This window comes from Neopsephotus bourkii, unplaced genomic scaffold, assembly GCF_033783945.1.
Source record: "Neopsephotus bourkii isolate Nb327-2 ecotype Australia unplaced genomic scaffold, CSIRO-AGI_Nbou_v1 NB_838, whole genome shotgun sequence".
In the NCBI taxonomy this organism is placed as follows: domain Eukaryota; kingdom Metazoa; phylum Chordata; class Aves; order Psittaciformes; family Psittacidae; genus Neopsephotus; species Neopsephotus bourkii.
In genome coordinates this window covers 892,872-910,479 of record NW_026901334.1, presented here as the reverse complement: position 1 = coordinate 910,479, position 17,608 = coordinate 892,872, and the positions used below count along the sequence as shown (strand labels likewise).

At 55.1% G+C, this 17,608-nt stretch overlaps 1 protein-coding gene across 1 annotated transcript in view; it reads left to right on the top strand.

Annotated features, from left to right (window-relative positions):
• PTPRS (protein tyrosine phosphatase receptor type S) overlaps positions 1-17,608 on the top strand; it is a 135,548-nt gene that overhangs the window by 34,284 nt on the left and 83,656 nt on the right. Inside the window, exon 2 of the mRNA XM_061355854.1 lies at positions 13,019-13,185. Within this exon, the coding sequence (XP_061211838.1) occupies positions 13,098-13,185 (88 nt within the window). The 5' untranslated portion in view covers positions 13,019-13,097. The remainder of the gene's footprint in view (positions 1-13,018; positions 13,186-17,608) is intronic.

The following is a 17,608-nucleotide window of genomic DNA, read 5'->3' as shown; positions in this document are numbered from 1 at the left end:
CCCATGGAGCTGTGCCCTTAGAGCTGTGTGCATGGGCCTGTGCGCATGGGAAGCAGCTCCTGGCTCCCGCCGGGGTGGCCGCGCTGCTTTGCTCCTGAGCTGTGCTTCATGAGCAGGGAGGGCCAGTGGTTGCCTCCTGGCAAGTGCCTAAGTCCAGTGCAGGCTGCGCTGCCTCGGCACCTGGCAGGGTCTCGGGCTGTCCCTTGGGATCACAAGGGCAGGGGAGCATGGGGCATGTCCCTGTCTTCCTGCTCTGAGCAGATGTGGGTCTGGTTGTACCCAGTGCTGGGCATCCTGCACCTGCTGCAGTGCCGCTTGCTTTTGGGGTAAGGAAGCACTTCAAGGGGGGGAGCAAGTGAGAGCAGTTCCTTCTCTGCCACTCCTGATAGTGGGATCTGGGAGCGGGTGCATGGCTCTGCCCCTTCCTGCTCTGTGACCTTGGTCATGCTCAGCTGTCTGTAGGATGTGAAGCTGTTATCCCATGGAGAAGGTAGAGCGTGGCATGTGCCCCATGGCACTCTGGCCCCCCAGGTGCCCTGTAGGCTCCTGCTCTGCCATGCATCCGTACAGCATTCCCTGGGTGCACATCCTCTGCCTCAAGGGGGTTTCTATTGGGGGGTGACTGCCATTAACCCACCTGAGCCTGAGAGCGGGAGCAGAGAGAGGGTTGGTGCTGCTCCTGCCTCATCAAAGCCCCCTTAATTCTCAATTAGCGCCTGCTCAAGGCTTTAAATTTGTTTAGATAAACCACATTAAAAGTTAAATGTGAATTAACCTTTCCTTGGAGCCCCGACTGCAGCAAAGCGCAGGGCTCCCATTGGGGCAGCCCCTTTCTGGGGCCAAAGTGAGTGCTTTTGGGTACATACCCCTCGCAGGACACCCATCCCAGCAGGGCTGCTCCTCGCTCCATGGCTCAGCCCTGCCGTGAGCTGCCCCCTTGGCACGGAGCTGCGGTGCTGGGGTATTTTTAGAGGCGATGGCAGGAGGGAGGCTCCGTTCCAGGCAGCTCCGAGTCTTTAATTATGTTTTTGGTCTAGAAAATTATATGGTTCTTAGAGCGTAAATAGAGAACGTATGGAAGGTAATTGCACCTCGGGGTGCAGATTAGCTGGGAGCAGGGAGAGGCTCTGGAGGCCAGGATCAGAGGGAAGAGGGTGGAGGGAGAGGGAGAAACTGGCTCCTTGGGGCTGCCAGGCACTGCTCTGCTTGCCCTGGGCTCCTTGTGCCCCCATCCTCATCATGGTGCTGATGGGGGACCCCACAGCAAGTGCCTGGGGAGTACCTCTAGCCCCACAGAGTGAGGATCAGACCCATGAGCCCCCCACTGCCCTTAGTCCCTGCATTTTGGGGGCAGTTGGCTTCAAACCTGCCTCTGGGGTACCTGGATGGGACCTCCCTGAGCTCAAAGGCTGGTCCATGGTTGGTGGAGATGGTGGAGACGTGGCCCTGGTGGGAGACGCGGCCCTGGTGGGAGACGCGGCCCTGGTGGGAGACGCGGCCCTGGTTGGAGACGTGGCCCTGGTGGGAGATGTGCTCTGACCTGCGCTTGGCTCTGCAGGGAGGAAGGAAATGTGAACCGTGTGTGTGTGTGAGGGGAGCCTCGGTTTTCTCTGCATGGAAGCTGCTGCAGACAAAGAGCAGGGTTTGAGCTTGGGCTGCTCCATGTGAAGGGCAGGACAGGTCCTATAGAGCCGAGTACCTGCAGGAACCGGGTGCAGAAACGTGAGCAGGGACCTGAGGTAACCCTGTCCCTGCTGACAGAATAAGGAGGGTTCTGCAGGTGGGGTCTCACTGTCCAGGCATCTCCCACCCCATCCCTGGAGTCCTGATGTTCTTGGGATCTAGAGCCTGCGTTCAGGGCAGGTCACAGCATCCCAGCCTGGTTTGGGTTGAAGGCATCTTAAAGCTCCAACCCCTGCCAGGGCAGGGACCCCTTCCACTGGAGCAGCTTGCTCCAAGCCTGTGTCCAACCTGGCCTTGAGCACTGCCAGGGATGGGGCAGCCACAGCTTCTCTGGGCACCCTGTGCCAGCGCCTCAGCACCCTCACAGGGAAGAGCTCCTGCCCTATGTGTAATAAGTCCAGCAAAATCTTAGCTTGAGAGGGAAGTCAGAGTCTTGGTGAAGGGAGGAAGCTGCTGGTGCTGGGAGATGGGAAAGGAACAACGGAGAAAACAGCTGGGATTGCATGAGGAAATTTGGGCTTCGGTCTGTCTCCAGCTGCAGTTTGTGGAGCTGCTCTGCAGAGCCTTCCCCATCTCCCTCCTCCTGTTTAACCTTCCACCTGGCCAAGCACTGGGATTTTCCGTGCCTGCTTCCTCCCCATGGCTCCCAGTGAAGCTGCATGGAGCAGAGCCACCAGCTCTGTTTATTGAACGCAAAGAGAAGATAAAATAGTGGAAAACTAATTTTTTCATGCTCATTGGTGGGAAAGATTAGAATTATGCAAATCCTCGGCAGCGGGCTCGGAGCAGAGATAAGGGGATGTTGGAGTCAGCTGCCGCCTGCTAATTCACTCATTGGAAAAGAAATGAGCAGGAAAGCTGTGCTCAGCGTCACCGGCCCCTTGCGATGCTCATGGGGCTGGAAGGGACCTGAACAAAGGGAACCTGCTTGGGGGGTGCAGGATCCGTGCTGAGGTGCTCACCCCGGAATCACATCCTCCATTGCTGCACGAGACCTGGTCCATGGCCAAGCTCCAGCCACTGCCTGAGAACCCCTGAAAGTGGTGCTGGGTCTTTCCCCTCCCATGGTGGAGTTTGCCATCTCGGTCACTCTGTTGGGTCCCATAAGCAGAGCAAGGCTTGGAGGTGAGGGTGCCTTGGTGCTTCCTTGGGCTGCAGGGAGCCAAGTGGGGTCATGCAGGAGCATCACTAACCCATCACGAAGGGCTGTGCGAGGCAGGGGAAGGGCAGGTCCATGGTGTGTGCTGGGTCTGGATTCACCCCATGAACCCAGTGTGTTCAGTGATGACCTGGTGCCCATCCCTGCCCCGAAGGCACTCACTCTGTAGTGGGAGGCAAGTGTTGTAATCCCCTTTGTGGGCGCACTGATGAACTTCAGCAGAGCAGCAGTGCTGGGGTTGGTTCCCGTGATACGAACCCCTCAGAGCAGCTCAAAGTGCCGATGGTGCACAGGCACCCATGGAATGATGACGGCAGCTCATTGCTGCGAGAGGGCCCCGGTGCCAGCGCGTGTCTTTGGAAGGGTTTGTCTGACTTCCTGTCAAATCAATATTTATTCACAAATCCATTTGTTTGCTTTTGTCCCTGAAAACTCTTGTGGGCTCTGTGTGTGTGTGTGGATGTGCTGCTTTGTTCCCTTGGGTATTTTTGGCTGCGCAGCACTGGCGAGAGGGGCTGCTCCAGCTCTTGCTGGCTCCAGTCATTCCAGCTGCCTCTCCCAGTCTCTGCTTTAGAGCCTCTTGTCGTAAGGAGGGACTGGGCTGGCAGCTCTCCTCTGCCTGAGCACATCTCGCCCTTGGGCTGGAGGTGACAGTGTGGAACCTTACGTTGACCTTAGGGAATGTGGGCAGTGGTTTTCCACAGCTGTGTTGTGGATTGCGGTGGGAAGGATCAGCTGCCCCCCAGAGCACAGTGAGGATGCTGGCTCTGGCCCTCTGTGTTTGGTTTTCCTTCATCTCCAGAGCTGGAGCTGGAGCCATGGCTGGTTTCACCCCCCCAGAGCCACTCTCCCCATTCCCTCTGCCTCCAGCTCCTGACTCATTCCCGGCTGCCTGAGCTCATCCTGCTGGTGTTTGTTTTCCTCCCTCTTGCTTTCTTGCTGGTTGCTTTGCGCTGGGGATGGGGATGTAGCACCTCTTCTTCTGCATCCAGCTGCTGCTGGTCCAGCTGTTCCAGAGCTCTTTACACCTGCTGAAAGCTGATGGAGATGGAGGCACCACCCTGGACCATTCGGAATAGAAAAAGGGGTTTTGAGGAGCCAACCAAGGCCTTACAGTGCTCCAAGAGCACCTTGGCCATGGGGGGTTGCCTGCAGACCCTGCTCCCCATAGCTAGAGGTTGTTTATCTCCCCCTCGCCAAATTACGCAAAGCTAAATTGAGCTGTGGCAGGCAAAAGTGTGAAGCGTATTATTAGGAACAGGGAGCTCTTGTTCCACAGCTGCTGCTGCTGCTGCCGTTGGTAATTAATGTTTGAGCAATTGCAGATCTTCATTAGGAGAACAATTAGATTAACGAGGGAACTCGAGCTGGAGCTGTGGTGGGAAGGGGCTGGGGGGAGGCTTTAAAACCAAGCTCCAATCCCTCCCTGGCACCCTGCCCTGGTGCTCCCCAGCCGTGCCCATGCTCTGGGAGGAGAGCAGTGACGGTGCTGCCGGAGCACACGTGGGGGGATCCTGATGGGGAGGGAAGAGCAATCTCTGAGGGCCATAAATGCTGCAGGCAGCCCAGCACCCATCCTTGCTGTGGTCATTAGCACAGGGAGCACTGGTGAAGGCTGCTCTGGGCTTAGCAAGGTCATGGGCATCGTTAAAAGCTTTAATTGTTGCTGGATGCACTGAACCCCCTTAGGTGAGAACCACCCTGGCCACGAGGTATCACCCTCAGGGGCTGGGCTGGAATTCAGGCCAGTGAATGGGAATGGAGTTTGTCCATAAGAGGTGTTTGGGTTCCCTCACCCCTTGTTTTCTTCCCTGTTCCCATGCTGGGTCCATCCATACAGTGGGTTTGTCCTCGCGCTGCATGGCTGGAGCAAGGGGCAGCACAAGCGGCTGTTGAGTGGGATGCAGCAGGAATTTGCTGGGGATAAATGAACCATCTGAGAGGCTGGGATGTGGGATGCTGTGGGTCAGCTGCTAAAAGCAGAGCGTGTTGTAAACCCCAAGGGCTTGCAGAGGGGGCTCAGCTCTGTCTCCTGCATCCCTTTTCCCCTTGCATGGGGAGGAAGCAGCAAGTTTTGCCTTTCCAAGGGGAGGATTGCAGCAGAGCCCTGCCTGGCCCCACTCGCAGCGCGCTGCTGTGTTCTGGGGCCTTTCTTTAATGCATTAAAGTCCTGGAGGCACCCGCTGGAGCTGGGGGCTCTACAAGGACAAGACAAGAGCCAAAGGCTCCCTAAGATGGACAGACCAGAATGAAATCAGAGGGAGAGCAAGCAGCGAGCATGGACTTGGCTTCCTGGCCCTGTTGCTGACCTCGAGCAGCGCATCCTAGGAGATCCCTGTCTGCTCTGGTGGCTGCTGGTCTGCAGGGCTCCACCAGCCCAGGCAGTGACCTAGCATCCTCCCAGCTTAGCTCTTGGGTTCAGATGAGATCATGGCAGTAAGTGATGGATGGGTTTTTTCCTTTCTCTGCTCCTTTCTTAATCTCCCCTGGCTGGTGGGTCTGAGACACAGGATTCCTGCCAGAGCAAGGGAAGGGATTTGCTCATCTTCTGTCTTGCAAGCTCAAAACCAAATCCTCTTTATGGAGTTTAACCCCCTGTGTTGGCTGGCAGGGCTGGAGCGCCTGGCAAGGGAATGGAGGAATATTGAACTCTGAAGGAAAAGGCAGGTTGGACTAGACAGGCATTGGTGGGCTGGCAGGAGCCACATTGCCCTGTGTGCTGGCTGGTGATGGGTTAGAGTTCATAGAATCATGGAGTGGGTTGGGTCGGAAAGGAACTTAAGCACATCCAGTTCCACCCCCCTGCTATGGACAGGGACGCCTCACCCTAGACCATGGCACCCACGACTCCGTCACTTGAACACTGCCAGGGATGGAGCATTCACCACTTCTCCGGGCACCCTGTGCCAGGGCCTCAGCACCCTCACACCCTTATATCCGAGCTGAGCCTCCCCTGCTCCAGGCTGAACCCATCACCTCTTGTCCTGTCGCTGCAGTCCCTGATGAAGAGTCCCTCTCCGGAATGTCCGCAGTGTGCAGGGATGGGGCCTCCCGTGCAGGGCTCCTGAGCAGGGCAGGTAAGAACCTTGATTAGCTTTACTTGCTGGTGCCTAAGCCGGGGTGGTGAAGCCAGCTCAGTGATGTGGGCCAAGGCAGACAAACCTCTTTATCCTTCTTACTGTGGCTCAGGATCCCCAGCCTCGGCTCCAGGGGGATTTGTGGGGTGGTTTGTGCCAGGCTCAGCCTCCCGTTCCCACCACTGCTTCCAGGCCTTTCTAACTGGAGCACAGCTGAACCTATGGGGGATGAGGAAACAAAGCAGGTCATCAGCTGCACTGGTGCCATGATGATTCTCATTTACCACCAGGTAGTAATTAGGTTAAACTTGGTGTGTTTGCTTCACTCCTTCCATTTCCTCTCACTGGTGTTTATGAAAGCAGTGAGTGCAGGTGCCTCCATCCTTGCACAGGGATGCAGGGATTGCAGCTGTCCTGTGTCATCTGCCAGCCTGGCTACCCAGGGACGTGCACACAAGTGGCCATGTCAAGTACCGCCCATAGAAGGAAACGTGTTCCTTTCCTTTTTTGTTTCCCAAGGCTTTTTTGCCTGTGTGTGGGCTTGAGCTGCCCCAGCCCCTGGGGTTTAATTCTCTTCCAGAATGAGAAAGCACCTCTGTACCCTCTTGGCCATGCAGGGCCCTAAATAGGATGCGCAGGGGGTTAAGTTTTCCTCTCTCTTAGTGTAAACTCAAGCCAACTTCATGTTATGCAGCAGGAGCCGCTTGGGGTTCAGTGGGGCCTTTGCATGGGTCTGCAGAGCTTGGTTGAGGTTCTGCAGGGTGTTATGTATGGAAGGAGGGTTGGGTTTGGCCTGAGGTGTGCCTGTGTGCGGTTTGGGGATTAAAGGGTTATTTCTGTCATAGCTCATGTTAGGACTGGGTCTACCTGGGGAGTAAAACCTGGAGGAAGCTGGGGTGTCCGTGAGTGATGCTGGTGGCAGAGGGGTGCTGCACCCGCAGTGAGCTCCTATGGGAGCACCGGGATGGTGCAGGTCCCACATGCTCTGTGTCAGGTTCAGAGCGCTGATGAAGATAACAAGTGGAGGCGATCGATCAGCAATTGCCTATAATGAGAGGTTGTTCTTGGTGACATCCTGCACCAGCACTCTGAGCTGGAGCTGATAAAGTGCCCCATGCTCTTAATTAACTTCCCTCCATTTCTTTCTTCTTTCGATTTTTCATCTGTTTTCTGATATCTGCTTGGGCTGAAGGCTGGGGAAAGATGCTTTGTTTGGACACAAACTCATTGCAGCAATAGGAGGGCAGGATGCTGCGGTCCTGCCCCGGAGCAATGGGACCCTATGGGCAGGGACTGGTCTCCCATGCTCCTGGCCTGGGTGGTGCTTTGCTGCCTTCTGTTTCCCCACCAGTTGCATTAACCAGCATCACCCGGCGTGGGGTGCAGGTGCCCTGGGAGGGGATGTCAGTGACTGTCTCTTGAGCACGATGCATTCTCCCAGAAGCTGGAGGTGATCCCGTTGTGCTGAGGATGCTGCGGGATGAGGCTGACGGATGATCATTTACCCAGCGCTGGTGGGCGCGGAGGCGAGATGCAGCCCGTGCCCCAAGGAGCAGGCAGTCTGTCAGGCAGCAGGGCTGGGGCTAATGATGAATGACTCCTGAAATAAAGAAATAAGGCTTGGGGGCCTGGAGAAGAGAAGGAAAGAGACACCAAGGATTACCCTGAAGCACGAGGAAATGGAGTTGTTGAGGACCGCGGGTGCTGTCAGGCGCGTGGTGCGGATCTGCAGTGGTTTGTTGGCAAATGCTAAAGGATGGTGTGGTCGTGTGCAGGCGAGGGGAAAGGGATGGGGCAGAGGGGAGATACATGATCCTGGGTCAGATGCTTCCCTGCCTTTGTGCATCTCAGAGGAGAGCCCAGCCCCTGCCCTGGCTGCAGAGAGGGGAGGCCACAGAGGAGAAGTCTCCAGCCCAGGAGGATGCTCCTGGCATTGCCTCTGTCTCTCTGGCCATGCTGTGGAGCTGCCACCAGCACAGGCTTCCTTGTGCTTGTTGCCTGGGGACAGCACTGGGCATTTTGCGCTCATGGGAGGACCAGAAGTACTGAGGAAGGAAGAAAAAGGATGTGTATGTGTGTGTGTGTGTGTGTGCAGTGTCACTTCATGCTCAGAGAACTGCCTTAGTGTGCAGCTTCTTCTGGTTTCCCACATTGTAAAAAGGGATAATACTGTCATATTAAAGCACTTGGAGATCTGGGGATGAAAAGCAGCGTATAGGACCGAGACAGCCCTGATCAAAGCTCTTTTTCTCTCCATCTGTGTTTGTTTCCCCATGGAAGATAATACTCTGCCTCTTTCTTGTAAATATTATTTTAAGATCTAAGGAGCTCCCTGCTAGATAAACAGTGGTGCTCAGCTCTGAAGCATCTCCACTGGCTGCTCTAATTGTGTTTGCCAGCACCACGGCCTGCCCTGGGGAGTGGGTTTGGGAGTTGGGTTTGAGGGGAGAAGAGGGGCTGCTTCCAGAGGGGAAGAGCCAGGCTTGGCAATACCCCATGGGACACCCCATTCTTCAGGCAGGATCGTCTTTTGGGCTCGGTGTTTTCTGCCCAGCCCTTGGAGCGGGGCACCTAGAGCCACTGCTTAGTCTCGAGGTGAGCTTTGCTGGTGGGCAGGGTGTATTTGTGTTCTCAAGGTGTACTGAAGGTTGGTGCTATGGGTGCATGGCAGCCTCGTGTGCTCAAGGCTGCTTTTCGAGCCGAGGCATCACCATCACAGGCTTTCCTGCCTGATAGGGAACTGGGCTGGCTGTGGGCTCTCCCCACCATTAAACAGGGCTTTGCTGGTCAGCACCAGAGTGGCTGGGGAGGGGGAAATGAGCATTAGGAGCAAGTCCTTCAATGCTCACATCTTCATAGAATCAACTCAGTTGGAAAAGACCTTTAAGATCACCAAGTCCAACCATTACCCCAGTGCTGCCAAGGTGCTCCCATTAAACCATGTCACCCAGGGCCTCTTCCACACCTTTTGCTCTGTTTCCCCACAAAAGAGGCTCATACTTGCCAGCAAAGCATCCTGAATGCAGGACATGGCCCACGTGGGGCAGCACGGCACATTGGCATCTCCTTGGTCCCGTGGAAGATGCCACATAGGCTCCTGGGCCCGATCCAGGCACACAGCACAAGCCTCCAGCGTTGGCTCCTGGTCCCAGCCCCAGCAGCGCTGGGTTTGCCCAGGGCAGGGTGTTAGATGGGAGCAAGCAAGGAGCATGGGGTGGCAAATTGAAGTCTGGTCTCTCCCGTCCCCAGGGGAGGTGACAAATGAGCTCGTGGTTGTGCTAAAAGCTTTTCTTCCTCTCTATAAAGAGGTTGCTGGGAGGAAATGAAGTGACCCAGTGCCCTTGGTTAATACGCAGCACAAACTAAGCTGGTGCTGCTGGGAGGAGAAGAGACCTCGGCGCAGCCCTCTGCCTGCGAGGTGTTTGCTCCGATTGATATGTCTAATGGGAGCCGTTCTCCTGCAGCAGCTGCTGAAAATGAAGATGTTTAATCATCTGCTGGATCTGGATGGAACTTTTTTGCAGGGAATTGCTTTAAAGTCACCCTTCTCCCTTCCGCAGGCAGCTGAAACAGAAGAGAAGCCCTAATGCTTCTGTGGTGCAACTGGTCTTCCAGTTGTATTCCAGTGAATCTGAACTGAAGGGATGGTCCCTCCCTCCTGCGTTTATGGGTTTTTAAACGCAGAACTGACATTTCTGTCACTGGCTGCGTGAGGGCTAAGGAAAAGCACCACATGGCAACATGCCTGCGTAGGGCTGACCCATCCCCACAGCTGTATCTGCAGCATCTCCCCCAGGCTCCTCTTGAAGCAGTGAGGACCAGGCCAGCCAAACTGCTCTGGAGATCGGGCCCCCTCCTCCTGTATCCCCTCAAAGTGGCTTAGGGGAGTTGGGTGTCCGAATGGGAGGAAAAGCTTCACAAGCATCTTAGCGGCTTAAGTTAAGTCCCTTTGACTCTCAGGGGAACTTAAGCTCTTAAGAAATGTGGGTGCTGCTGAGCATTTCCCCCTTTGTGCCTTGCACCCTTGGCTCCCTCGCTCCATGCTGGCTGCAGGAGCCACAGTGCAATGCTGCTCAGTTCTGTTATTGCTAACAGCGCTCGTGCAGATCCTGTGCTGGGCACTGATGAGGTGCACGCTTGTGCAGACAGAGCTGGGCTGGAGATTAGGCCGTGCACAGAATGAATGCCTTACAGGAGCCCTTTTCCTGTAAGAATTAATCTTATTCCTGAAATGTGACCGTATCTAGCACAAATCTGACCCCACGGGGGGCCACGGCTTCGCTTAATTGCATTCTTTAGCAAGGATTGAGGTCTATTAGGTGGCTTGCTTACATTGCAGGAGATCTTGTGCCAGAGCATTCAGAGAGGGTTTGCAGGTCCGTGGAGCAGTGCAGGAAACTGCCATTATGTTGGCTTGTGTGGTGCCAGGGCCTTGGCTGGGGGCTCAGCAGCCAGGCAGGAGTGATGCAGACCTGCTTCCAGGAGCATAGGCAAGGTAAGCAGAGGGGAAGAGGATCGGGGATAGAGCCCTCGTGGTTTGAGCATTCCTCAAAGCCATTCCCACTTGAATTCGGCACTGCCAGGAGGGCAGGAGAGCCTTGCTGCATGGCGGCTGGCTTGCCACATGGGGCATGTTCTGTGCTGAGGATTAGGGTCTGTTTCCAGTCTCCCTGTTGCCAGGGTGCTGCCAGGAAAGCAGAGCAAGCTCCTGTCCCAGCCTCTCCTTGCTGTCCGTGAGGGATCCAGGTGGGTGCACATCTTGGTGTCCTGAAAATCCCATAGCCAGGGGCAGGGAGGCAGTGACGGACCTGCTCTGAAGGATGAGTTGCTGGATTGAAGCTGACATGTCCTAATATCTCTGCCAGCCCTTTCTGTCTCCATCAAGGGCTCGGGAAGCACATTAGCACCGGAGCGGAAGTGTCACCCTCTGGCGTCTCCTTCTCTAATCTTGGAGCTGTTGCTGTATCCCCTTTACCAGACCTTCTCTATCGGAGCCCGTTACAGCATGAAGAGCTGTGCTAGGTGTGGGGAGCAGAGCTGCCAGGCTGGAGCATCTCCCTCATGTGCCTGCGTTCAGCTCCAGCATCCTGGGGGGTGCTGCATGGGGCAGTGCAGTGGAGGGTCACTGGTGCTGCATTTGGAGAGCCGATGAGGCTCAAGTTGGTGTTTGGAGGCATTTACTGGAGCTGTGGCAAGGGGGATATTGCTCTGATAAAGAGAACCAAGATCTTCTGCACTGCTCTGCCCTGGGAGGGGTGCCAGAGAGAACCGATGTGGCTGGGAGGATGCTCTCTCTGACTCCAGCCTCGCTGGTGGGAGCTAGGAGCTGCATGGCTGGAGAAGGGAGAGCCAGCGAACAGCATCACGGTCCCATTTGTTGTGCTGGCATTGCCACCACGTCCCCAGTTTAATGAGCAGTTCCCATCACAGCTATTCAGAACGTTCCCAGTCTCTGCTCGCCCCTGACAACAACAAAAGAAACCCCAGTGCGTTGTTCTGTGCCCTGGAACCCTGCGATCCCCGTGTTAAGTCTGGCTGGAGCCTTTGTGTTCCTCTGAGTGTGTCTAGAGCAAACATTTGAAGAGGTTCCTAGTGCTATAATCCCAATTTGGTCTCTTTTTTGTGACAGTATCAGTATTTCTGCTTGCTTTGCACAAGGCAGCGCCGAAGCACGATGGAGCTGGGCTAACACAGAGCACACAGCAGAGGCTTTGTAAACCTCAAAGGGCAAGTCCAAAGCTGTTGCTGAGAAGTTGCTCTTTAGGGCCGAGTACATACGAGGGCTTCGTGTTTATCCTGCCTTTGCTTTTCATTCTGTCCAGTCCAGCCATGGAGAGTTAACAGGACAGAAAAGGACTAAAATGCCCCTTCACCCTGCCTGTCCCAACGGTCTCTTACCCTGATGTGTATCAGAAAGCTTAAGCAACCTCACTATCCCCTTAGTGCTTTGAAAGCCTTTGATCCTGTACAATATCCCCTACCTGGCTCTTCTCCAAAAGGTGATAAACCCTGGGTTTGATTTTTAATTGGGGTAACCGATGGCAGGAAGGAATCCATGCACATCTGAGAGCATCCTTCACACCACTGCATCCCAATGTTCTGGTGCTCAGCGGCTCATGGAGGAGCCTCTTCAGCTGCTGACCTTACCAGGAGGTTGTGGCTGCAGCTTTCACTCTATTTTCAGCCCTTCTGGGGCAAAGCTCACCTCTGTCACTGAAGGATGAAGCGTTTCCCAGTGCTGACACACAGGCCTGGGGTAGCTGCTAACAATACAGCTCCCTTAATGCCAGTCCAGCTTTGAAAAGGGATCAGGATAAAACTGCAAGCAGGCAGCTCGTTGGAGCCAGGCGTTGTCTCCATGGGAATGCGCCTTAGGATCCATCAGGGTCAGCAGTGGTACCTCCTGCTCCAGGTTTTAGCTCTGCCAGTTCTGTGTTAGCTCTGTAATGCAGATCCTCTGTGTGTGTGGAAGCCGAGGCACCGGGCAGCATAGGGACTGTGGAGGCACCGGGCACTGTGGGACATGCAGGAGAGCTGCTGTGATCCCAGCTTATGGTAGGGATCCCGGGAGACCTGGCAGCGTGCGTTTGCCTTCAGGATGCTGATCCTAGGGCTGAGGGTCAGGGTGGGTGGTTGGGGTGATGGGAGCTGCACAGCACAGAGCCTGCAGTCCCTCTGCACGGCTCCTCCTGTGCCAGGTTTATGGATTCCTTTCCTGCCCTGTGCCCTTTTGGGGGGTGCCTGGGCCCTGTTGGCTCAGACCCCTTCACCCCTCACTGCTCCTTCCTCGCATGTTGGGGGGCACAGAAGCCGATGGGAGTTGAGCCTCAAACACGGGCTCTGGCAGTCGGTGCCTCCTCATTGCGCTGTGAGGGTGTGCATGGGAGCTCACCAGTGCTCACAGCTTCTCTGGGCACCCTGTGCCAGCGCCTCAGCACCCTCACAGGGAGCGGGTTCCTTACGTCTGACCCGAGTCCTTTGTGGTACCAAGGCGAAGGCTGCCTGGCCTCCCCCCGCAGGGAGGGGGGGGCTCTCTCTGGGCTCTCTCTGGGCTCCTCTTCCCTCCTTCCTCCCTCTGAGTGCCTTTGTGCCTCCGCAGGTGCTGACAACGCTGGGGAGACGCCGCGGGTCCTGCTGAGCCGGAGCCTTCCGGCTGGGGCTGAAGGCCGCTGCAGAGGATGAGGATCCTTCCCAGCCCTGGGATGTCTCCGCTGGTCTCCCTCCTGAACCTCCTGTCTGTGCTGCTCGTAGGCTGCGTAGCTGAAAGTAAGTTACTGCTGCTCCCCTGCTCGGAACCGGCCAGCGCAGGCTGCCCCCAAAGCTGCCACAGGACCAGGGAGAAGGGAAGAGCCTGGCAGCTCCTGCTGCTTCTTTCCCCTTCTCCCAGCCCCGGCTCGCCCATGTTGTCCTCTCCTCTTGCCCTTCAGGCATGTTGGACACTAGTGACTGTTGTGGCGTTCCTTGCTGGGGCTGGATTCAAAACAGCATCCGCATGGAGAACGTTAACCTTTCTGCTTCCCCTGGGTGAACCAAGTCCAGTTTAATGCAGTTTTAGGTTTGCTGCCTTTCAATTCTTGCTTTAAAAAAAGGAAAAGGAGAAGCAAAAAAAACCCAAGTGAAAATCTCCATCGACTCCAATGTAATGTTCCTTCAACATGGAAGCTGATCACTTGGGATCAGTGGGGAATAGATTCTGCCAAGCTGATGGGATCAGGGCTTTTTTGCCTCCCCACAAAGCTGCTTGGAGCTGGTGAGAGGGCTGCTGTGCTCAGCACAGCCTGTGACAGCATTCAGTGTCATCACTTTGGTATCGGGGTTTATCACCATGAGCGGATCCTGCTCTTGCTGGGAGATGTGTTCTAGGGTCACATTTTTGGTGTGCAGCTGTGGCTCAGCCTGGACCTCAGGTGGTGCCGCTGGTGTTCACAAAGACACAAAGCTCCAGTTTGAGCCACTGCTGTCTGGAGTAGCAGGGACAGTGCAGGGCCTGGCAGCAAGGAGCCTGGCACCAGCCTTTTGCCCACGTATTCATCCAGGATGTTGCAGCCAGTGCCCTTGTGGGTTCTTTATGAGCACCTATGGTAGATGGTTAGGGCTCTGAGCCTCCAGGATACATGGTTAATGCTATGAGCACCTAGGGTAGATGGTTAGGGCTCTGAGCCTCCAGGATACATGGTTAATGCTATGAGCACCTAGGGTAGATGGTCAAGCTACCATTGGAGCTGCTGTGTTCCACCTGGGCCCAGCTGGAACAAGAGGCCTCATTGGCTTGTGAAGATGGGCACTGGTGGTAGGTAGGCTCCATTGACCCCTCCAAAAGCAGAAGATTGCAAAGCAGGAATCTCCATTCCTGCCTCTTTATGCAGTAGAGGGGATGCTTAGTGGCAAATCCCATGTGAGGGCTCCGGGGCCCCATTCTTGCCACTGGTTTGCTGTAATACTCTTGGCTAAAGCGCTCTGCTCTTGTTTTCAAAGCAAGCAGCACAGCTTTGCAGGCGCAGATGGAGAGTTCATGTGTGTGCAGGTGCCTGTCTGTGTAAGTAGTACCCTGAATCCCATCCTGTGATGGCTGCATGCTTGTGAGAACTGGGGTCCTTTTAAGTGTACCCCAAACCCTGGATGCTCACTGCTGGGAGTAAGCACTCTGCAGGATCCAGGCTGCTCAGAATCATGGCTCCGTGGCTTTGGTTTTCCCATGGGTTTGGTTTTGCTGGGAAGGAACAAGCATCTTGTCCATCCTTGTCTTCTGTGGGGTGAGATCCCAGAGGTTCCAGCAGAGCTGGGAGATCCCATGTACTGTGTGGCTGCTCCAAAGAGCTTGTGGTGGAAACCTGCCCTCAGGAAGGGCTGATGCTGAGCACACGCAGGAGGCACCAGTTGTGTGGCCCAAGCTCTGCTGGAATCTGTCACTGCTCAGCAGACACCTTGCTGCTCGCAGCCAAGTTTCTCTCTTCTGTAGCTCTGCAGTGTCCTTGGATCCTGAACGGGGAGGTTTTGTGGTTTTCTAACTCCTGCTGCTCACAGATAGGGAACATTGCGGTTGCAGGATGCAGTGTCCACGGTGGGGCTGCTCTTACCTGCTTGAGCTGCAGCTGAAGTTGGGCCGAACATGGTCTCTTCTCCTGACCTGTAGAGCACTTCAGCACCTCGCTGACCTGTCTGCCTTTGGGGATGCTGGTTGTTGGAATTGCCCCATGGCCCTTGCTGTCTGCCTGCTGCTGCTGCTGAGTTGGTAGCTCCTCATCTTGGAGGGGCAGCTGAATTCCGCCTGGAGAGCGCAGTCAGGAGCATCGGGGCCGGTCTGCAGTGCTCCCCACTGAGGCATGCAAACAGCAGACAGCTTTGTGTGTCACAACTGCAGAGGCTGTGTGAGGAGCCGTCACTCTGTTCTGACAGTGTCCTCTCCCATCAGATGGCCCTGGGCTCTCTCACACTGCCTCTCGTGTAATCCCTTGGCTGCCTTCCATTTGGCTGGTGCTTGCCACGGCGCTGACCCCATTTCCTGCCCTAATTCAGCAGAGGGGCTGCCAAGGCTTTGCAGCCCCCAGGGTCTGTGCTGCCCTGGGCTGGTGTCCCTGCTGGCGTGGGAAGCCCAGCATCGCAGGTAGGAAAGCCCTGGGAAGCTCCTGCAGGGCAGCACCTCCCCAGCTCCCCTTGCAGCAAAACATGGGGCTGCAAGCTGGGACTTGCCTCCTCTTCCAGTGCAGCGCTGGAGGAGCTGTGGCCTCTGCAATCAAAGGGCCATTAAAATACTTCCCTTGTTTCCCAGGCTAATTGATCTCAGTCAGGGATTTAAATCTTTCCATGGCAGGAACGTTCTATTTAAAGGAAACTGCCATTGAAATCAAAACCCCAAAGCACCACACCACTCTCTGCCTGCTGTTCTTCCTTGGGAAGCTGATGAGGACGGTCACTGGGAGGTAGAAAGCAGACCTGTTTCTTCTCTTTTTCTTCGGTTGTGTATGGACGCTTTCTGTATGGTCAGGGGCAGCCGCAGACCTGGGAATTGCTCCCTCCAGGATTATTTTCAATGGCCTCTCATTAAGTGGAATGTGTTATTTTGTTAAGGGTTCAGCTGGTTGTACAAGCAGCATTAATCCACGTTGCTGCAGTGAGTTAGGGGAGGCCTTCCCTAAGAGCTGTGCCCAGATGTGCTGCACAGCTGGGAGAAAACCCAACAGCATGGACAGATGAGGTGTGGATATGGGGCTGCTGAAGGGAATAGTTTCTCAAATGGCTGCTGGACCTGGGCACAGAACCAAGCCTTGTTTATCCCAGTCAGACCTAACCTGAGTCATGAAACCTCTGCAGTGAGCACCTTGAAACAGCTCATTCGGTGCATAGGCCAAATGAGTCTTGGTGGCTGGAGCTGGATGGGATGTTTGCTGCCAGCACTGTGCAGAGTGCGTTTGGCTGGGCCTTGGGGCAGTGGTCGGGTTCTCCTGCCCTCCTCTGCTACCTGGAGGAGCACCGTACCCACTCCTGAGTGCTCCTCAGTTGCAGATAAAAGGCTACTTACTGTATAGAAATGCAGTGGGTTTGATAACTGAAATCAGCATGCTCACTGTTTTCAAGTGGATTTTCCCCATTGATTAAACCTTTGCATTTTACAATAGTGCTTTGCTAATTGGTACTTTGCATACACAGGAGGCTGGTGTGTGGCTCTCTCCACCCCAGCAAAGATTTAATAGCAGATGCAGTCGCAAACATTAGTTATTACTTAGGTTTTCTTCCTTTTATAAATGACATTACAGACCGCTTACCAGCGCACTCTGAAGAATTACCATAAATAATTAAATCTAAATTGCAGTTGACAAAATAAGAGAATAAAGCCCCTTTGATGACGCATTGCCCTGGCTCGCTTCCCTTGTCGTTGCCCTTGCTCCACCGGTAATTTGCAGAGCAGAGTCATTCATGCTGGGCCTATGTGTGCGGGGGGCTCTCGTGCTCCGTGAGCTGCAGAGCATCCGTGGAGCCTGGCAGCAGATGGCAGCAGGGGCTGCACCACGCGTGTGGGGCTGGTGGAGAGGGTGGAAAACGCGTGTGGTGGGTTGGGATTGGAGCTCGAGCAGGTCACAGTCATGGAAGCACAGGATGCAGAGCCCCTCTCCAGCATCCTTGTGGCCCCCTTCAGACACTGGAAGCTGCTCTGAGGTCTCCATGCAGCTTCTCTTCTCCAGGCTGAAGACCCCCAGTGTTCTCAGCGTGTCCACGTTCAGGCTGATGAAGCAGCACTGTTTTGGGAGCTGGTGCAATGAAGGAAGATGTGTGGAATGTGTGTGCTCCGTGGCATGTGATGTAGGAGCTGGTGGCTGGCTGCAGGCTTGTCTCACTGAGATCCAGATCCCAGCAACTTAGAGATGCATCTGACTCCTCTCTGCTGAATGGTCCCTCCCATGCTTTTATCCACAGAGGATTAGCCTCTGCAGCAGAGCTCAGAGCTTTTGGCTCTGGAGGTCCTGGCTTTGATCTGTTATTGGCCAAGACAGCAGTTGTCAGATAAGATGGTAGTGAAAATCAAGGGAGCTCCATCTTAGACATGTTAAGACGACATCAGTGAGAAGTGAATCTTCCTCCACTGTGGGAGAAAGCTGCTCCATTTATGAGTGTTTGAGACTGGTATGTGAAAGTTCAACAGCAGTGGCCTAAGGGAAGGAAGATGTTGAAAAGAGGGGAGGCTGGATTGCCC